This window comes from Diadema setosum, chromosome 1 (genome assembly GCF_964275005.1).
Source record: "Diadema setosum chromosome 1, eeDiaSeto1, whole genome shotgun sequence".
Taxonomy (NCBI): domain Eukaryota; kingdom Metazoa; phylum Echinodermata; class Echinoidea; order Diadematoida; family Diadematidae; genus Diadema; species Diadema setosum.
The window spans coordinates 37,207,906-37,230,935 of NC_092685.1; the positions used below are offsets into that span (position 1 = coordinate 37,207,906).

Genomic DNA, 23,030 nt, shown 5'->3' on the forward strand with positions numbered 1-23,030 from the left:
TTTATGAAATTTTCAGGATAAGAAGGCCAAAGTCTTGGTAAAAGGGCCAACTGACTGATGCGGATTTAGAATTGTTTCTGAAAAATTATGTACTTGTGGAAGATATGGGGATATATTATAAATGATTTGGGCATGCTACCATTCAGCTCTTAGTACACTGAGAGGAAAGCAATACTTTAATAAAGAAAAGCATTTCCACGGCAGGAGGTCTGTCATGTCGGCCTACCCAGGTAGAATCATTGGTCCTGCGCGGTTATGTACTGAAGAGTGTGTGGCATTGAATTAGGTTTTCTTACTAGATATAGGCCCCCTACTAGTATAGCTATCACAATCATGGCATTAACAAGATATATAAATTAATAAATGTTTATATATATATATATATAAAGAAGAATCAAGAAATAAACTAGTAATGCATTATTTCGCCAATAAGAATGAGTTTATTGAACAACTCAAATTTTCGGTGGCCTCCACCTATGCAGTTGAACCTCTCGTATCCGGACAAGTCGGGACCGGGGCTCATCCGGATAAGGGATTTGGCCGGATACGGGAGACTCAATGCTTTATACATGTACATATACATACACATGTACTGATGTAGCCCATTGTAGTACCACATGTAGTAATGTGTATACTGCAACCTTTTCATTGTTACATTTGGGGATGTTTCGGGATGTTGAAATGTCTGAAGGTAAGCAATTTGGAAGGAAACTTGATGCAATGTATGTTAATCATATTAGAAGTAATATGTAATTCATGTGTGTTTGGGTAGGAGTTCTCAAGGAGTTGGGAATCCCCCTTTCTTCCCGTAATTATAAAAAAAAAAAATAACGGCGAGATTGCGTCCGGATAATAGAGAGATCCGGATAAAGGGAGGCCGGATAATAGAGGTTCAACTGGGTATACATATGTATATATATATATATATATATATATATATATATATAGAAAGTGGGAGAAGTAAAAAAGGACAGTAGATAAAATGATCGGTCGGCCCTAATGTCTTGGTTTCATGAAATGCAATGAGCATCGAGGAACTGTCATTTCCAACCCACTGCAATCATCGATCCATAAAAAATATAATGTTATGTTCAACATATTCTGAACTAATACAGCCTAACAAGTGTTAATCACCGTTGTATAAAACACATGAAAACTTTGTCATTTGCAAACGACTACTGAACTACATTGTATTACCAAAATTCATTTGCACGTATATGGACAAATTAACGCCAACAATTCACAACTCTGCATCGCAGATTTCTCTCATTTCTCTCTTCTTCAATCTCTCTTTCATTCCTCTTCTCTCTTTTCTTCTTCTTCTTCTTCTTCTTCTTCTTCTTCTTCTTCTTCTTCTTCTTCTTCTTCTTCTTCTTCTTCTTCTTCTTCTTCTTCTTCTTCTTCTTCTTCTTCTTCTTCTTCTTCTTCTTCTTCTTCTTCTTCTTCTTCTTCTTCTTCTTCTTCTTCTTCTTCTTCTTCTTCTTCTTCTTCTTCTTCTTCTTCTTCTTCTTCTTCTTCTTCTTCATTTTTGCTTTGCGTACTATTGTTACCATAGTTCGTAGCGGACACACACAGAATGAATCGGCAGCTTTATTAGTCGAATGCCTCCTTGCGTTGCTCGAGCTGAGGCGCACAAGTCTGTATTCATTTTACGCGCGTTACGTGCATTTCGTATTGTGAGGGAGTATAGTATTCAGCTCGTCCCAGGAACTCCGTTTGGCCGTCATGTGTTAGAATACCAGAGAGACTTTGAGGTAGACAAATATATTGGGTACTAGGTAAGTAAATCGAGCCAAAATGAAACGTTTATTGCACAAAGAGACGTTATAACTTGTTCACTTGTTGATGTTGGACCGCTGTAGTTGTGTGCCCATCAGTGTGTGATTACTGTGATGTAGATTTCTACAGTGCGAGTGTGTGTTTGAAGTCTGACTCTGAGGATGGAGTCCGTAAGGATTGCACAGGGATTTATCCCGTACCACGCACTGGTGGCAGTGGTGCCCCGTTTGACAGAGGAGTGACACACACCCACCGGGTCAAGCATAGAATAGAGGTAGAAAGTGTAATCTCCTCCATGGTGTAAGGTATCTGATATTATCAAGCATTCAGGGCAACAGCAAAGTCAGTATGCAATCGATACAGATACAGTCTACGATTTTTTTAACATCCCAGTAGTGATAGATTACAGCAGTGTAGATTTCTATATCAAAACTTGCTCTGGTGGCACTGGTATGTTTTGGTTGTTTCTGTTGTCACTGTTAATATTGGAATGGGTCGGATGTATGGGAGGGTTATGGGGAAGTGTCCCAATACAAACTAGAAAAGCTCTCTGAGAGTGCAGCCCTCCGCCAAGCAGCTCATTTTCACCCATTCATGCATGCTGAAAATCGCCCAATTTTCCAATTTGATACTTGGGTGACCCGCACACGCACTTGAATCACATTTCGTCACTGAAATTCTATGAAATCCCACTCACATACAGAAAAAATGCTGAAGATTCCAATGGACCTACAAGTTCACTGTTCGATGCCGGAAATTTGCAGCTATCGTCCTCAAACGCGAACGATGCGGAATAGTTGTGCGCTATGGAAGGGGCCCGCAACTCGCCACCCGCGCTCCCATAGACAAAGCACATAAAATATGTGTGTGGGTGTCGACCGTGAGCTCCCATAGACAAGCACGTGAAAGATGCGTGCGGATGACCGTAATGATACTTATAAAACATATTCCTAATATAAATTTCAAATTTTCGTGAAAAACTGCTCGTTTTTTACCCACTTTGCTTGTTTGTGGTAACCCTGCCAAGTTTCAAGTATTTTAAGGGATACTGAACACAGTCCCGGGCATAATTTTTTGTTTAGTGCACTTGTAACAATTTTAAGCTGGGTGGCGGTATTCGGGCCCCTAGCGAGATGCGGGCACCTCTCTATTATTGTATAGTTGACTGAAAGATCAGTCTGTATCTTGTCGTCGGGGATATGTTCCACGGAGACTATGTCTAGCTTCACGGAATCCCCTCCTATACAGACTGAAGGCCGTCCTCCTGGCCCCTGTAGGGCTGCTCTGCCCACTGTTGTGCGCGGACCAAACATTACCATAACCCCATTTTCATACAGCTTTTTTACATTCAAACAAGTTTGACATGATGTGACATTTTATGCAGCAATATTTGGGGTAACTTTTCCACATTGTGCGATCGAAATACAATAACTAGCTTAGATCGCAGAAATTTGTATCCATATCGGCGATATCGCAACTGTAAGTCGCTAGCTGTAAGTCACCATTTGATGTACGTGTGCATAGAAAGCCATCCTTTAATTGGCTGAATTGACCATTCCCGTTGCATGTACATCGCATGTGATTGGCTAATTGATTCATATGTTGCAGAGCTGTTATGATTGTATCGACAGGGTGGTAGTTGTACAATTGTAAGATTTGTAAGATTTTATTGACTCTATTGTATGTTCTCCCATGAAAATTTCACCCAGATCTTGGGTATTCAAACAGGTGGTGAGTGCATTGTATTTATGAAATGTTGATTTTTCTTAATAAGTTCAAATTTACCAATCTAGGACTGTTAATCAGATGCAATTGAGACAGTGACAAAGTGACATGTACTGTATGACATGCTTTAGCCTGTGTATGGAGGAGAGCTGTTAATGTCAAAAAATGATTAACAACTTTTCTGGACAGACAGATTTGTTTGTCTTTTGTATTTGCCATCATAGGCAAAGCTCACATATATTGTATGCACAGCTTAAAGGGAGGTGTAGTATTTGTTGAGATGGGGCTTAAGGTTTCCAGCTTTTTTTGTGAGATAATGAGAAATTTCCTATGAAACCTCTTAAAAGATATGAAAGAGCCTATGATTCTAAGAGGAATTCAAAGTTTATTTGATGAAAATTGGTTTTGAAATGGCTGAGATGTCCAGAAACAAAGAGATTCTAGATGATAATAAAAGGTTGGACCCACCTTTTATTATTACCACTTTGCTTTACTTTGTCTCTATATCTCAGCCACACCTCAGCCATGTCAAAACTGATTTTCATTCCCCTGGAATTGTATGCTCTTGAATATTTCATATGAGCAGTTTCTAATTATCTCCCAAAAAGTTAAAACCCAAACCCCTTCTCAACCAAAACTATACCATCCTTTTTGGGATGGTAATTTTTTCCCATCCCTTTAAAGGTATGGTGAAGTTTTGGTTGAGATCTGGCTTCAGGTGTCTAACTTTTTTTGATGAGATAATGAGAAACCTCTTATGAAATATGAAAGAGCATGTACATGTTTAACAATTCCAAGAGGAATTCAATGTTTGTTTGATGAAAATTAGTTGTGAAATGGCTGATGTACAGTGTAGCTAAAACAAAGTGATCCTAATAAAAGGTGGGACCCAACTTGTATTAGGATTTTACTTTCTTTTTCAATATCTCAGCCATTTCAAAACCGATTTTCATCAAATAAACCGTGAATTCCTCTTAGAATGGTATGCTCTGTAGCATTAACATACACAAGTGCTTTCTTACATTGTAGTACATGTATCTCGCTAAACGTTAAGAGCTCAATCTTCATCTCCACCAATACTATCCCATCCCGTTCAGGTATCAAGTTCATTGACCTCATCCGGCAAAAGATTAAAAAAGAAAAAAACTTTCAAAAATTCATAAAAATTCATGGAGCACTACCAAAATTTCATCATCTGTTCTTTATATCATTATCATTCAACTTTCCTTTAAGTTTTGTTCAAATGTGTTTACAACTTTTTGAGTTATTTTGCACACGTACAAACAAATACATTGTAAACGAACAAACCAATGCCGGCAAAAACATCCAACGTCCTTGGCAGAGGTACAGTGTAATTGTACAAATGGTTGCTTCATCTTGTGGCTTCATTAACATGATTACATAGTGTTTGACGTCTGCTTGTAGAATAAATTCAAAAAATGTAGATGAATATTGAAATGGAATATTGCAGGTAATGATAAAATTTTTGTATGAGATCATATATAAAGTCATTTTGATAATATTTAATCCTGGATATTAAGACTGAGCTGATAATTGTTTGACTGTTTGGTATTTTAAGTGTAGTCTTTTTAGTGAGGTTTACTGGCATAAGCTTTACTTGTATGAATAGTATATGGCTCAGTCATAGCATGAATATTTTTGAGAGAGGGTTTTCTGTCATTGGAAAGGAAATATGGCCGTAAAATTCTACCTTGAGAAAAGATAAATTAGTTTAATTCGGCCATAAAGTAGATTGAATTTGGTCATGAAGTCTTGTGGCAATCTGGCACCCCTGGGTGCGGCAGTTACACCTTGTAGTTGAAATGCATGCAGTTTGCAAGCATTGAGCCACGAGTTATTTTCCCCTCTTCTGGATGACAAAAAAAAAAAAAAAAAGAATTCCCATAAAACAATGTACACACAATATTTTCGTGGCCCGATTTTGCCACCAAAACATGTCATTTCTTAAAAAGTGATAGCTTGACATCTATTTCTGCTTGTTTTTTTGCTTGACTTCAGATTCAGATGAGATTGTATTGTCAGGTCCATGGAGAGTGATTGTATTTGTAGCAGACCAAAAACACATTTCAGTATATTAAAAGAACCCTTAAACTAATTAAATATTTTACTTATCAAGTGTGAGTGATAAGAACACTTAACGTGTAGTAGTGTGTATTCATGATGATCACATACATTGTAGTCGCAGATGTAGTGCAATAAATTTTGCTAGAAGATGTCCTTCCTGGTGTACTTTAAGCTGTATGTGAAGCTTCAGTGCTATACTTCACACACACATCTGCCTAGAATAGCGGGTCTTGCTCTGCTTGACAGCTGTAAACTTCCACGTGTAAGTTCAGTGCGACAGATTGTATAGCACACAGTCTGTGTGGTAATGTAAAGTAGGAGGGTGTGAGAGAAAGGGTATTAGACAGAGGGAGAGAGAGAGAGAGCTGGAGAGAGAACACCAACATTCATGATGTCCTGATTCCGAGGGGCCTCGCAGCTGAAGCAGGTAGTCAGTCTAGACTTAGCCTTTAGTCAAGGCTTCCGTTGTAGGTCCTCGTTTGTGTAACTGTGGGAGGGTCAGAACCCTCTGATGACTGCTATAGTAGTGAACGGCAAGCAACATTGGACTCCTTTTCTCAAGTGTGTGCAAAAAGCACATATTTAAACTAATCTCTTGTAATGTAAGTATTTTGCTGAGAATGAATGTTGGCTTTTTACTCCTCTTCTTTGATAAAAGAAATAGATTATTTGAGTGCTTTGTACCGGTAGATATACAGTATAACGAGATTGTGTTTGCAGTGTATTAATATTTTCAAGACTTGCTTCTTTTGTTGGTCAGAGGTCTGAGGTGAGCAGAACTTGAGAGAAGTGGGTTTGTAAAGATATATCCCTACTCAGCAGATCAGCATGTTTCAGCAGAAACAGTTATTCAAATGTACACTGTACATTGATATAGCTCAGTATTGTTTTGATCTGTTTAGGTCACTCACAAGTCATTTGAGATCCTCCAGGGCTCCGTGAATATCTTTGACTGTACCTAGGGGAAAACAATCCTGCAAGTGTGCCTTGATAAAAGGCAAGCCGAGATTCTACTGGGTAGAAGAAATCGTTATCGCATTGCTGATGTCAAGCAGTCATGTTGGAGTAGAGAAGGCTTAAAGAAGGCTGCTGGGAATTTAAGATCTGATACAGTATGGAAGCGAAAACAGGACTTATTTTTCACAAAAATGCTGTGTTCATATGCCATGGTCCAGCATGCAGAGTGGTCTCATCCCCCCTTCCCCCCTCCCCCCTCCCCCCTCCCCCCCCCCCCCCCCCCCGGAAAAAAAAAATATCCAGGGTTAATGAAATTGACGCTGATGATATGGGCTCTCGTTCCTTCTATACCCATGCCCTTGGCCCCTTTGCTGAGCCGATGCAGCGCGATGTCTTGTGTAGAGTCATGCTGGATTAGTTTGCCAACTCACGATATCGGTATGTGTTGTGGGGAGTGCTCAATGAATTCATGTGCAAATATTTACAGAGAGGACAGTGAGATGTCACAGTCAAATCATTTGTGCCCTGGTACATCGAGGCCTCGCATTACTGCAGTAGTGTTGCAGTACTGTACAACCTCTTGAATATCAGTGCTAATGCTGTGATCACAATATGCAAAATTCATGCCATAATGTTAAAGGGAAGATAAACCCCAAGAGCAATGTGGATTGAGTGAAAGCAGCAACATTAGTAGAACACATCAGTGAAAGTTTGAGGGAAATCGGACAATCGATGCAAAAGTTATGAATTTTTAAAGTTTTGGTGTTGGAACCGCTGGATGAGGAGACTACTAGAGGATATGACGTATGAGTGGACAACAATACAAAGAAAATATAAAGGAAATTCGACAAAAATTCACTTTTCTAGAATCATGAAAGAGCAGTGGACCAACCTCTTTCAGAAAGCAGGGGGAATAATTGCTACCCTTAACATATGTCAATATCAAGTTGATGGAATTTGTAATTTTCATGAAAAATGGATTTTTGTAGAATTTTCTTTATATTTTCTTGGTATTGTTGTCCACTCATACGTCATAACCTGTAGTAGTCTCCTCATCCAGCGGTTCCAACACCAAAACTTTAAAAATTCATAACTTTTGCATCGATTGTCCGATTTTCTTCAAACTTTCACTGATGTGTTCTACTAATGTTGCTGCTTTCACTCAATCCACATTGCTCTTGGGGTTTATCTTCCCTTTAATGTCCATGCGGAGATATGAAAAGAATTGCCATTTTCAAATTATGCATTGTATACTATGTTCTACAGTCATTCTACACTGAAATGAATTGTGATTGTAATTTATGATGTGGTTTGTCATTTAAAAAAAAAAAAAAAAAGATGCCAGTAATATCAAAACAAGTATAATCAGTAATTGGTCTGAAAAAAAAAAAATTGGAGGGGGATTTAATCTTGCATTATGAAAATGGATGAGAGAGGGCAATAGCAATGGATTATCCTTTCATACTGCTCTGATATTTACATGGTAGTGATAGGAGGAGTCTAATGTGTGACTGTGTAGCCAATGAAAATGGGCAAGTTGTATTCTGTACATGACATCTTCTGTGTATCTGTGAATGCACAATACATGCAAATGGGAAATTTTTTAAGCAATTGATATTTTTTTCATTCCTAGACTTGATATCATCTCATTTTGTGTACTGTAAAAGTGGATATTTTCACGCGACTAATTTTTCGCGCTTGGCCGGGTAAGAAGTGTTTGGTGTGTTTTTAATTCCGCGGAATCAAGACATCACGCACAGGAACTTATGGCAAGCAAAAATATTTGCATGTTTTTATTTTCACGCTAGTTTCTGGTTGCGCGAAATGCGCGAAAATTTCAACACCGTGAAAATTTCCACTTTTACAGTATCTCGTTTTGTTGAGGTCATTGGCAGTACATGCACATTGTGTGTTCTACATGTATATTTGACACTCTAGGTGTAGACAAAAACAACAAAATCATAAAATAGGTAATATATATGTTACCATCAAAACAGCAGAATTTCATGAATTAAGGACTGAACTCAAGCTTAAATGAAGTGATGGCTTTAAAGTGAAGTTTTTAAATATAACATGAATACAATATTTACACCTGTATGTGGTAGATGTTACAGAATTGGATGAGCTGTGGCTGGAAGTATGAGACGACTGAAAGCATCCATAATATTTTTCTTTCTTTTTAATGAAGAAAGGGTGTCAGAAAGCATCTGTCTTCCTTTGCTGCCAAACCTGAAGGGAATTGATTTAGAATTTTGCTTTTGTTATCCTGTTGCTAATTTGAAATCTACTGACAGCTGAATTTGGGAGCATTCACCCATTTCAATTAGTTCAAGTGACACTTCTCGAAGAGAAAGTACATAAAGACCACTGAAAGAGTTTTGTGTTGTATTGTAATTCATCAAGCATTACTATGACTTACAAGTACACTTGGACAGAGTGTGCATATTTTATGTAGCCAGTGCATTCTTTCAAAGAAAGAGTTGATGTTTGTGTGATGTTTTTCAGAGGTTTTTATGGTCTTTCTTACATATTTTTTTTTTCTGAATTTGAGAAATGAAATGTCGTCGAAAGACCTTTCCTCTTTTTCTTTTTTTTATAATGATAATGATGACAATAAGAAGCATGTATGCACAATAGCAATTCAGTGTAGATTAGACATCTGGAGATGACATCATGTGATACTCCCATATCTCTCTGTCATGCGTTATGTCTGCAATATTGATCAGAGTCCAGATGGTGACCGGAGAAAAGCTTCTTATTCCGTTATTAGTTAGGGACGTTGAGCAGAGAGCAGGGGACAATGCCTCCACGTTGTGCGATCGTCGTCAAGGTGTATGCCCCCGTATGACTCATCAGTGATTCATGCAAGCAAAAAAGAAAAAAAAGAGAGCTGTTTTGCGTACTACACTTAGACTTGGTAGGTGACAATGGGGCAGCGTGCTAGTGTGGTATGTCGATGCAGTCACACGGCTGTTGTGTTTGCACATTGAACCCAGAAATGATGTGGAATGCTAAAAATATATCTGTCGATGCAGAAAATATGCTCATTCCAGTTATGCATGCGAGTAGACTCGAAACTTATGTCACATTTGATATGGAATGACGGGAACAAGCAACTTGACTCGTGCCAGGAAGAGAAGGAGTGAGTCTGCGATCGTGAGACTAGGCGTGAGTTCATCCTGTTAGGCGTCTTAATGGAAATATATCGTGCAATTTGTGACGAAATGTGTCCTGCAGGGAAGGGGATTAGGCTAATGTGCTTCTTTTGGCAATAAATGAATGGGCAGATCCCATTTACATGCATTTCTCTCATAAAGCTCACAATTAATATGCAAGGAGGTAAAAACTGCGTGAGTCTCGTCATAACTTTCATTCGGATGAGGGAGGCTTTGTGAGGCAGTGCGACTTTACACTTTTCCCCTGCAAGATATCCAGCTTGTCACTACCTGCAAAACTTTGCTATCAAATGAAGATTTTATTTTTAACATACGACTGAGAAGGGATCAAGCATGGTGAGATATTCTTTGTAATCTTACTGACATTGTCATTGCATGTAAATTATTTGTAAGCATTAGCCAGAAAGTGTTATGTCACAATCGCAGGACATTAAAAAAGTATTCTTCCCTTTTTGCCAAGAGGATTTATGGATATCATGGAGGTCCCAGTTTTAAAAATAAACCTGGCAAATGTTTACTAATTTCCCTGATTAGTGAGTTTTAGTTGCCCTGAGCATACATGCATAAAGTGGGTTTGTTTGTGTCACCTTGAATTAAAACACTATGATTTGTTTCTGATTTTTATCCTTCATTTTTTTTCTTTTAGGTTTGTTGTTTGTTGTATAGCGAATATTGGATGCATGCCATTTTAAAGATTTAAGCTTTTCTTTTAAATAGAGGATTACCCGTATGTTTGGTGCAGTGATGTACTTTGTACAAGTACATCACTACACATGTACATGTACGCTTGCATTTGTACAAGAACATCACTACATGTTTACTAGTACGCTTGCATTTATATGTGAATACAAAATTGGATAACAACTCATACAATAGTTTGAAAATTGTATGAAATTTGTTCTTTGGAAGGTTGAAGTAGATTCTCTATGTGTGCCCTCACAGTATGGTATACCATATTTGTAAACGATTTGTACTTGTGTACAAGTCCTGTACATGAAACAAAAAAGTGGTCAAATTACTGAATTGTGCTACGCTTCAGGTATCTTGTCTATATTAACAGACCCTACGCACTGATTTGCCTTTCCCCATTTTACATAATCCTCTACGTTACAGTGAAAAGTTTTGTTTTCATAAATATTTTTAAAGGTTTCTTTGTGTGGGCATTTTTTCATTGCACTGTAAATAGTTGTAGTTTGATTCATCTTTTCTCTTTCAATGTGAGAGAAGCAGTTTACAAAGAAACTGACAGTCTTTTCCTTTTTTTCTTTTTCTTTTTTTGGGTGGAGATTCTTTACCGTATTTAGTAAGTTAAACAGGTATTGTAGTGGCATACCATGTGTGATGATATGACATTCTTTACCATGATCAAAATGGAAATTTACTGCATATAACAGTCACTGTTAATATGTTTACACTTTATATGACCCTGTAGTCGTACAGGAATGTTTACAGGATGTTCAGTGTGGAAGTGGTATAGACCTGTTTAGTCTCAGTGCTTTTTTTTTTTTTAATGTTAATGTGATGTCTATTTCACCATAACTGGGAGCTTCAGTATGTCTCACGATAGTAATTTACATTGTATATGTACGCACATTTACAATGCACCTGACTCATTGCATAACCTGTTGAATCATCTTTTCTTCTTTCGGAAGTCCCCCAGTTATGGCCGACATTAGTGTTATAAAACCAAATAGGTTTACAATGTAGGCCTTTACAAACTTGTACCGAGAACTTGTTCAAAACTGTATAATGTTTGTAGTGCAGCTTAGTCTGGTGCATGTATGAATCAAAAGACATTTGTTTCGTTCAATGACATACCAGTTAATACACAACAAAGGCCAACATTGCATAATGTGAACACTTATTACAGCATGACCTGCAACTCTGCTTTTAATAAAGTGCATTGTGCATGTTTGAGAATGAAAATTAATTGCATGCATTTACTTGTATAGAGATACAATTGTAGGTGACTGTTGGTTGTGTGCAATGTTCAACATACAATGTATGTGAGCATGTTCACTGATGGTCACTCTTGAAGTTTGTGACCAGTGTTGGTACAAGAAATACAGGTACTTGTACATGTAAGTTTTATTTCGAAGCAGTCAAAAGTTGTTTGTTGTTTGTATGTAGTACTTCAAATGCATGGCTAATAGAATGTATGTTTTGTTTGTTTCCTGTCTTTGCATCACAGCTTGTTCTTGTGATTTGGTGTATTGTGTAAGGAATGACAGCATGATGGCAACACTGACAACAACAAAGCTGACCCCCCAAAGATAAAAGTTCATTGACCTTGTGTGGCGTTGCCCTAGTTTTGGCCCCGATCTATGCTCTTACTAGTAGACATGCGCTCTAGACATTCTGGGCCAGGATCAGCCGAGGGGGATTTCATCTGGAAATGCAGATCTGCCACAGCGAGCACAGGAAACGGCAAATCTGCACTAGGTCGCTGTCGCAGTAATCACAAGCTGAGGGCAACTATGTGTGGAATGCAAGGAGACAGCGAATAATGCATGTTTCTTACAGGATTGATTTCCATAACTTGGTGGCACACAAGTTTGGCTGCATATGACTGTTTAACCAGTTCCCCCCCCCCCCCCCAATTGAATACTGTCTATGTGTGCCTATGTGTACATCAATGAAAACTGTGCTATAGAACCTACACACCATAGTCCCCTGTTCAAGCTAGCAGCTCTGTGTTAGTCAGAAGTTCGGTGGAGTCCCCGAAAGGAGGCCCGCCAACCCCTGTTCTTTTTTTTTCCCCTCCTGCTTATCCCACCCTCCTTTCCTTGGATTTGTGGCATGTCGTTGTCATGGCATGGTGTTTGGTTGCCAACACGGGGATGCTCCACATCCTCCAGCAGGACTTGATGCTGATTGGTCGAGGTGACTGTGACATCACTGTCCAGGTGAGTGCATGATTTTTGTCTTTGAAAGAAGTTTTAGAGATATTTGTTTGTCTGTCTGTGGCTGCTACACTGCGAAAGTCACAATAGAGTAGAACTGTGTGCTCGGTAACATTTATGTTCTGCATGATGCCTGCCCACCACAGTGTAAAGATTGTGACTAAAGATGTACTATTGGCAGTCACATTAAGTAAAACTCTGCTCCATGTTGAAGCTGACTGTAACCAGTCGAGTACACCAAAGAAACAGAACAATGAAAGGTATCTCATACAGCTGTATATGCATCTGTTTAATCTGGCATGTACAGTGTAAGGTAATGATAGTGGATCAAGATGATATCAAATATGGATAAAAGAAAAAAATAAGGTTAAACTGTGGTTATTTGAACCTGTGGATATTCACGCCCTTTGCCTATAATTGTCTGCAGTTCAGCCTTGGCTACAGTAATTTTCAAGGAAACCGCTTAACCAACCACTGAGCCAAAATCTGAGATATGGCAGTGACATTGTTTCTCATGTGGACTGACATTGTACAACAAACCAAAAAATGATGCTCACTGGTGCGTGCACACATTGAAAATTAAATTTTGTTCATAAAATGTCAGTGTGTTTTGTAACAATGCACACTGTATTGTATTCTGTTAGTTGCATAGCGATATCTGTATTGTAGATTGTGAAGGTGATATACTGTATCGGAGGCTTAGAGCTCGTGGGTCATGTGTTTTTCTGTGCGTGTGACAATTGACGCTGCACACATTATTCACCACCAGGATATTGAATATCCCACAGCTGTTGGTTTGCATACAACAGAAGCCTGCAGTGGACCCAACGTGTTTAAAGCACTGCTGATTAGCAATGCCCTTATTGTATACAGATGTATCACTCAGCAGTATACTCTAATGGTCTTGACGACAAAACTATGGCTGTAAAATGAAAAATCATGGTCTTACGTCTACAGTCCTTTATGACCATTCCTCAGTACTTATATAATTTTTCCCCACAAGCTTGTGAATTCAAGCAGTTACACAAATTTCAAGTACATATTTGTATATCAAGGTAGACTACTAGCTGTACCTCATTCTTTGCTCATAATGACTTCTGTAGTGAACGCAAGTCACACTAGGTACAGTACAGGTACTAGGTACTGTATATTGTCATAGAGTATTCTGTATACAGGTAAAACTTGCAAGATTTGTGTTTTTGTTTCTTGAAGGGCACCGACAATCATACCTGAAAATCACCAAATGATACTAAGTATAATGTATGTAGCATTCTTTGGGTGATGTATGAATATTCATGATGTGATAGTATTGAGAAGGAAAAGAATAAATCTAGATTTTTTTCTTTTTTTGTCTTAGATTTCAGTGGATGTAAAGAGGTCGCTTTGAGTGTACATGTACCCCTCCATTTCTTTTAAAATCTTAACTGGGCAGTCCTTGGTTTTAGGGTTGTAGATTATTTTTATCTGTTGTAGAGTTATGTTGTAAGGGAATTACAAATGCATTTGATGGTGACTGATCTTTGACTTTCCAATGATGTTTTCAATTGTAAGACTTATAGGTCCATGTTTTGCACAATAGATTGCAATAACTTGTAAAGATGTTGTGTTCATACCATGATGTGACTGCAAAGATTTATGAACCTGTTGAGGACGGGCTGTTTTGGCTGAAACACACATTTTCCATAGACACCTGCCCAAGTATTTTGGGACTGGTCTTCAATGGGTTAATAAGATGAGTGGCAATGGACTTATTTGACGTTGGCAATGCCCACCTTAATTTGTGAATGAGGAATTGTTAGTTGATTGAGCAAATTGAGAAAATTGAGATTGAGAAAATGTGACATCTTTCTGTGCTTTTACTGAGTTGAGTCATCCTGACAGCAAGATACCCTTACTTGTTCCTTTTACTTTTGAATGTGCATTTGTTTTCAGAAATGAAACTGTTCTTGTTAAGATCAGAGTTTTCTAATAGCACGGAAGGGCTGTGGACTGGCGCAGATGAAGACTACGAAACATAATCCTGCATATTATCAGCTTCATGCTGCAGACACATGGTGCATCAACAAAACGCGCACATGAATCATGCTTCCGTTTGTAGCTCTCGCTCAACAGTAATTATCTGATATGCGGCCAACAAAAAAGATTTTTAATCTCATTCGATGATTGAATTTGCTCTGCAATGTCATTGACAGGAAAGCTTGTCATGCAATGGACTTAAGATTTAAAGGTTGGAAACTTCATTGGACAAATTTTTCTGTTATCGGAGTTGGAGTACAACATGTATGCTCTTCATTGTGCTGTATTGATATGTGTTTTATTTGTCCAGTAACATTACATGTATTTTAGTGTACTTCTGCAAATGGCTACCAAATGTCATAGAATTGCACTTTAAATCTATTCATGGTCTTGATAAAGCTGCATACATACAATGTAATGTATTTGTTTTTTCGTGTGTGTTTTTTTTTATTTTTTGTTTGTAGCATACATGTACACTGTATATGGCTGCAGTAATGTCTAGCATTCCTTCACAAAAATGGATTTTTTTTTTTTTTTTCTTGACGGCAATTAAGTAATTAAAGGTGGGGCACAGCTCATAGTGTGCCAGTAAATCTCAATGTTGAATTGACATTTTCTGTCCATATTTGTATTTGTGATGATCTGTTAGATGTTGAGTTATGTTTTTATATTATTCACTGCAATAAAAGACGGGGACAAAAATGCATTAAAACTCAAAGTTGAACGAGCTGATATCCAAGTAGATTCTTGCAATTAATCTCAGACACGATCTAAAACTGTTTCAAATATTCAGTTCAAAATTATTTCTGTGGGTTATAGCCACATGAATACAACTTTACACTAACTGAAACATTTTTGGGGCAATCAAAAGCATGAATGTTTTGTTGATACAGCATGAATGATCTACAATATGGGCACTGTGTAACATCTGTTGACTGTAGGAACATCACAGGAACATTCTAAAGTCATGTTTATTAAAAATAAGATGACCCTTTTACTGTGAAAATTTCTTGTCGCTAATTCCTCATCTTCTATCAGTATGAGCATTTGAATTTATCATTTATCATGGAAGCATTTTTTGCCTAGTACTGGTAATTCAAATTTGTGTATGAAAAATACTGCATTTATGAGTATAGTTTTACATGTACTGTACATGCCAAGTGTTTGATGCCCATATACATTGTAGTGGAGTATGGAGAAGTTAGCTGTGCCTTTCAAATAATTCCATAACTGTTAAAAATTTGCAGAAAATGGTTCACTTTGCTGCATTTTGTTGTAAGGGTTGGGCAGTGGATCAACTCACTCCTGAATGAAAAGGTGTTTGTAGAAGCAATTAAATGGACACAGTGTTTGAGCTTGGCTTGACATTGTGTACAGACTGTCCCAATTAAGGCCAAAGTGTCAACATTTCTCTGTGAGCCTTGTTCGCATATGCAGATGAACGAGGTGTGCATACACTATACCTTGTGTAGAATGTGAAAGCATTAGGAACTGTGCAATGAAGTGCTCTGTATAATAGTCCTCATCAGCACAGAGACAGATAACATTATGCTAGAACCAACTCAGTGATGGACACTTTACCATGGGAAGCCAACATGTCCAAATGTGGTGTACACATGGATCCCTATATAGGATAGGACCAAGTTCGTCACATTTGCTAGTGTTTCTACGTATACATGTATGTAAGTTGAATTCACCATTATACATTGCAACTCACATCAGCGCAACAGTGATACAGTAGTACAGAAATAGTGGTTTGGTAATAATTGCTGAAATAAACAGCCTGTACTAGTGCTCCCCGTACAATAAATATCACATGCTGGTCTCATAACACTACCACGTTTGAATGTTTTTATGTTGCAGGTGTTCTTTTCACTGCATAGACAAAAAGCTTACATACAGGTACTTTGTAAATATGGATGCCTTTTGTCATACAGGAAGCTTTTAATACCACATTTTTGTAAGATTCGTTTGTTTTCCACCACAAGTAAAAACTGCAAGTACTGTATGCAATCTCATATTTTACATGTGTACAATATGCAGTAAATTTATTGGTTATGGTTAATAAAGTGCTCAGTGGAGATTGATATTAATGTTGGGTCTGTACATCAAGTGAACCAGTGGGCATTCATATTATCAATTCATTTCTCTAAATGAATTTTACAACTTCAAAAGATGCCTTGTTCTTCATACCAGGCTTTTATGCAGAAAATAGGATTGCTACTGTATGATATATTCTGCAAGTGAGCATAGTTTTTCCTATCAAGTATACAGGTACGGGAATATACGTACAATGTAAGCCTTATCACAAGATTTCTGTCATCTGTTTCATCAGTACACGGGCACTAGCTGTATGTAATATACCAAAAATGTATTTCAGAGATTCCAGCATATTCCTTGTGTGTGTGTGTGCGCGTGATTTGTTTTTCAGTTGTAACTTGTAGCATTGATAGAGTTGACCTACTCTATCCTGTGCAATTATTCTGGATGTTCACGCTGATTATTCTCTCTTTCTTTCTACATTCTCTCTATGTTCTCTCTCTCTCTCCTTCTCTATCTATCTGTCTGTCTGTCTGTCTTTCTTTCTCTCTTTCCTTGCTGCCTAATTTTCAGTCACGGAGTGTGGACAAGCAGCATTCTGTTATCGCCTACGACACTGTTGAGGGCACACATTCCATCAAGGACGTAGGAAGCCTGAATGGGGTGAGTTGAGAATTTTGCCATTTACCCTCACTAGACCACTACGAGGAAAACATTGACAATTCACGCTGTACAGTTGCCTGTACCTGTAGTAATGATAGAGTAAACAGCGACCGTTTTCAATTCAGTTATACTTGTTTATCACAATTATATCACATTCTGTGACTTCTACAATGCTTGTGTAATTAATTGACACTTAAATTGCTTTTATCGCAATACCTCTGTAAAAACAGGTTGCACACCTTGGATATTATCTGCAAAGAGACTATATTATTCTTGGAGATGCAGACAGTCTTATATCGGACTGTATGAGTGGGACCATTATTTCCTCTCATGCCTTATAGCCTAGTAATTACGATCTCTAATTGGGACCCTTTAAAATGTGACTGATGCTGTCGGCATGGTTGCAGCGTAGGGGTGAGGGATATCTCACCACGGCCTGTCTCTCACACCTCTCTGGATAGGCTTCACAGTGGATAGAATTTCTGAGTCGCAGTGTGTCCCCTCCATGACCCAGGGGCTAGCTGTCGGGACTTGATGTTGAGATTTGCAACAAGCGAGGTGTTTTTATCCAAGTCTTTTCAGTATTAAATTCAACCCCCATGGTGTTTTCTCATAGTGTAAATCCAGTAATGTCTATTTATTATGTGCCATAATTTAACATTTCTTTCATTTTTGTTATTATTATTATTATTTACATTTTTATTGTTTTTGTTGTTGTTGTTGTTGTTTTGCATTTCATGTAGTTCAAAAATGTGAACTCATCCTAACCCCATGGATAAATTTATGCATTATATTAAGCATACTGCAAAGTTAGACATTTTCTGGTTGATTGCTAGTTATCAAACCTAAAATTCAATGTGACTGATTAACTTACCATTAGAAAAAAAAAAATGTGTGGAAGTTGTGAAATCATAATAATTGATAGTTGTACTTGTGCTCACACAATTTGTGGTTCAGCAGGATTCATTTGAATGAAATAATTGCATATTCACTGACAGGGGATTGATTATCTTCAACTAGTGACATTGCAGCTCTTTATAAAGTGCCTTTAATTATATAAGAATTACTGGATTCATACTCTACAATGATATAGACTGTTACATCTTATCATTGAACACTGTGATATATATTATACTTTCCATTGGGGAAGAAGTCTTTGATATACTGTAATTGTACTGTAAATGTAACATATTGTACATACATATTTTTTTAACACAATTCTCTATGTAATTTCAAGAATTGTATGTTATTGCTTGATATGCTGCAAAATCATCATAACATCATACATCAGCTGCTTGATATCACATTGGATTTTGATTTTGATTTGATTTATTCTCTGTATGACATTGTGACATTACACAGTATGGTTATTTTGTACAATTTCAGCAATTTGTGTTACATACAGCTGTATACAGTACGTACAACATGTACGTGTATAAATCTGTAATAAAATCATACAAGTGTCGGACATCTTACATAATTTCCATACAGAACACAGAGCTTGACTATTTCGCAACAGATAATGCACTATTTCCATCGTACCTACAGTGTACGTGTAGGCCTATAGATATGAAAACATGATGCTCAAGCAGTACACTGTACCTCTTGACAATACCTGTGGGTAGCTGTACAGTCATAGACTGTCACATTCAATCAGCATGAACGCATTGAGCAGGGATCGTCATATGTGTAACTGTTTGAGGTTTTTTTTTCTGTATCAATGTACAGTTTACTGTGGTTTTGTCCATGAATAATGAAAACTAGTACTTGAATATCTAACTTCTTTTATTACAGAAAGTATTATTTTTGTACTCCATCTTCAGCCTCATACAGTAGGCATAACCTCTTTGTTTTCATTTTAATTTCTGTTTTCTTTTCCAGGTAGATTCTTTTTTTTTTCTTTTTTTTTTGAGGGGGGGGGGGTGGCTAGTAAACACTTCCACACTAACCACAATCTTACTGTAAAGCAAGCACATGCTTGGAGATATCCATATCAGCTGTTGGGCTCTTTAATTTCAGTGAGTGGATGATTGATATCGATTGGAATAATTAAATCAAGGACAAGTACCTCCTTCGTCTCTGAACTTGGACTCAATGACGTGATTTATGTGCAGTTGTGCAAGTGGCTTGCTGATTGAAAGTGAAGATTATTGTTGACACATTGATTTATTGTATACGTAGTCTCAATTATGATGCTCTTCATTTTACTTCCCTTGTTAAAGCTCAGTAGTAGCAACTGAAATGTATCGTGTTCAAAGAACAGACAATACTCTACATAGATGTTTTAAGTCAATAACTGCCATCTGGTAACGAGAAGTAATTGGAACAAGCATTTTACCTGCTTTGTCAACTTGATGTATTGGGGATAAAAGTAAGGAGCAAGTGTAGATCTCTAGGTGATGTTGAATTTAGATTCAAATATAACTTATCATCTTTTCCCCTATTTATAGATGAATTCATGTACTCTGTCCAAGTAGGCTTACTGGTCAGTAAACTGTGAGGGTAAGGCGTAACTTCCTTCCAACTTAAATATATTTCATTAAAAGGGAGATGTGGCTGACTGTGTTGAAGGAGTCAGCACAGTATTAAAGGGATGGTACAGTGTTGGTGGAGCTGAGGATTTGGTTTTTAACTTTTTGCGAGATACCAAGAAACCACTTATAAAATGGTACAGAGCATGCCATTCTAAGAGTAATTCAAAGTTTATTTGATGAAAATCGGTTTTGGAATGGCTGAGACATCCAAAAACAAAGTAAAACAAAGCGATCGTAATAAAATGTGGGTTCCACACTTTATTAGTATTGCTCTGTTTTGGGTATCTCGGCCATTTCATAACCAATTTTCACCAAACAAACGTTTAATTCCTCTTGGAATTACATGCCCTTTCATATATTTCATAAGAGGTTTCTCATTATCTCACCCAAAAATGTTAAAAACCTGAAGTTAGGTCTCAACTGAAACTATACAAGCCCTTTAAAGATAGTAAGATAGCCTCAACTCAAGACTGATACATGTATACTTACCCACCCCCAAATTGAACAGCCCGGAGATCATGAGCCAAGGAGACTCATTTGTTCATGAATGCTGCTGCATGTTCCTTCTTTTCCTTCATGTGTCTTTGTGGGAGGGGGTGTACATAGAGAAAGGGGGGGGGGGGGGGGCATCATCCATGCTCAGGGTCTAGTCCCACCTTGCATACAGGAAATCACTGCTTTCCCATAGAAGGTTGATTTTTAGGCAGGAACCCAGCATTTAGTAGAACTCCTGCAGAATATTCATCCCAAGATGATTTAGAATGTTGAGTTCATTGCTGTTGTTATTGTTATCACTGATTCTTAGTACATGTAGGCCTAGATATTGACAAGTTACAGTACAACTACAAGAGCTGTATATTATTATTATTATTATTTATTTATTTATTTTTTTTGGTCTCGATACACACAGGTGATACACTATCAAACAAGTCATAGATCAATCATGTTACATGTAGAGAGCTCCCTTTGCAGACTAGGTTCACAGTTTCACAGTTGTTTGGATGAAATAGTAGTAATCAATGAGAAATACATTTATCTTATTTCTAATCTATCACATATGCTGGCTATCATGCAGAATATCATATATGGATGAAAAGATTTCTGATTATACACTGTATAGGATAGTCATCATTACCATTTCAATATTTATGACGATAATGCCAAAAGAATCAGTACATGTTCATCACTTCTAAAAGTCCTTATTGGTTTCATGTTATGGTTGTATTTACGCCACTAAATTTGTGTTTAGCCTTCTGGGTAGTCTGTCATGAAATTCAGTGTAAACATAACCACATGAGGAGTTTTTTGCTGCCACTTTTCATGGACAATTCACCATTCACTGTGAGTGTGGGTGAGAAAGGCACAAGATTGGGTGAGGGGAAAGGTGATAAATATACTGCCTATCAAGGTCAGTGCACTTCTCACATAAGTATCATTTCATCAATGTCATCACTCTTGGCTGCACCTGAATGCATGCTAGTGTATAGCAACACACACACAAATACAGTGTACACACACAAATACACACATAATGTATGATCCGTCAAGCAAACATGTAGGATGCTAAATGATTGTAGGCCGTTTGCAATTGAACCATCATGAATATGCATTATTTCTTTGTGACATGTTGCGAAGAGAACAAAGGAAAGAGAATAGTCATGGTGGTGATTCCCTGATGACGTGCATGTGTTATTGTCATGCTTAGCCAGTTCTGACAGATTCAAAGAACCAAGCAAAAGGTTATGGGTTGTTATGGTGATATAAATGTAGGTGTAGGTGTAGGTGTATGTTTTTTTTTTTTTTTTTCATAAAGTAAGGACTTTACCATGTCTGAAGTATAAGAACTTTTCTTTTTTGTATTTATTTTGTCATGCCTGGCTGAAGACAATTGGGTAGCAGTCAATTTTGCATGTGATGGCAGAATACTGTATAGGCCCTACACCAAATATTTCATGAGGTTTTTATTTCACAAATTTTGTGAGTCATGTGCTATTTGTGTATTTAAAAACATGCAAAAAATATTAACTGTAATCCCTACACAAATGTGATGTGCACACATACATTTCCCCATTCAGTACGATACTCCACAATTGCAAATTTGTCAATTCAGGAAAAATCAGACTCACTAAATATGTGGCATTTACAGTGCGTATTATATCTCAACATGTTTGAACATCTTCTAAGAACAGGAAATGTCTTTCGATCTCTATAATTCAAAAGCACTTTGAAGTAGGATGGATCAAAATCTTTGAAGTGTAAGAGCAAGGTCCAAAACCCCCATTACATGTATATCTCCCGAAATTGTACAGCTGTGTGATCAAAATGAGGCCAAATTGAGATGCTGTACCAGCATTCTCTGTAGAAGTTTAATTTGCGTGAGTTACAGTTGTACATTAATTTCCACCTATTTAAGCTGATCTTACAGACAAATTGATAGAAATATTCATTAGTTACTGATATATGTTTGCAAAACATACTTTTGCACTAAAAGTTATGTCTCTCTAAAAACCCGGTAATGTGGGGGCACATGGGTGGTCCAATTTAATCAATTGTCATTCCCTGCCCGCCAGGATACATATTCGAAAACCATGAAGAGTGCTTGTCAGCCATGTGTCAACGTATGTGCATCGAAGCATACGCTAAGTTATTGGCAATGGTCAACTTCAGTTGAGATTGTTGAGCTGTACATGTGTACTGTACTATACCTGTTCCCGAAGGGAATGTGGTGGTTTGTGTATTAAGTCTATGGGGATTTCAAAATTCAATATGGAACGGGTTAAATGGAGATCAGTGACAGAGCTGTGCGTAATTCATTACAGGGATTCTAGAATGTATTCGAGCCAGGCCAGCCTGCCCGTTCCCTGGTATCCCCACACTACCGAGTCTTTAATTCATTAAATATTCTCTTTGGAGGTGAAAGTGAGACAGTGTGGCTCAGCCTTGATCCACGAAGAACATCCACGAGAACTCTGGGGAATTCCCAGTTGATGTCATTAATAAATTTTCCCAATATTGTGGCGACAAGAATGATTTGGTGACTCACTTCTGTTCACACCCAAACATTGTGCTAGCTCATTCATACATGTGCTCTGTTTTCAATAAAGTTATCTTTTTTTCTCTCTCTCTGTCTTCCAGTGTGCCATCCAGTTGGT

At 37.6% G+C, this 23,030-nt stretch overlaps 1 protein-coding gene across 1 annotated transcript in view; it reads left to right on the forward strand.

The window, feature by feature from the left end:
- Positions 1–12,363: 12,363 nt before the first annotated feature.
- Positions 12,364–23,030, forward strand: part of LOC140235863 (uncharacterized) — a 77,251-nt gene continuing 66,584 nt past the window's right edge. The window contains exons 1-2 of the mRNA XM_072315863.1: positions 12,364–12,628; positions 17,255–17,344. Of these exons, the coding sequence (XP_072171964.1) occupies positions 12,533–12,628; positions 17,255–17,344 (186 nt within the window). The 5' untranslated portion in view covers positions 12,364–12,532. The remainder of the gene's footprint in view (positions 12,629–17,254; positions 17,345–23,030) is intronic.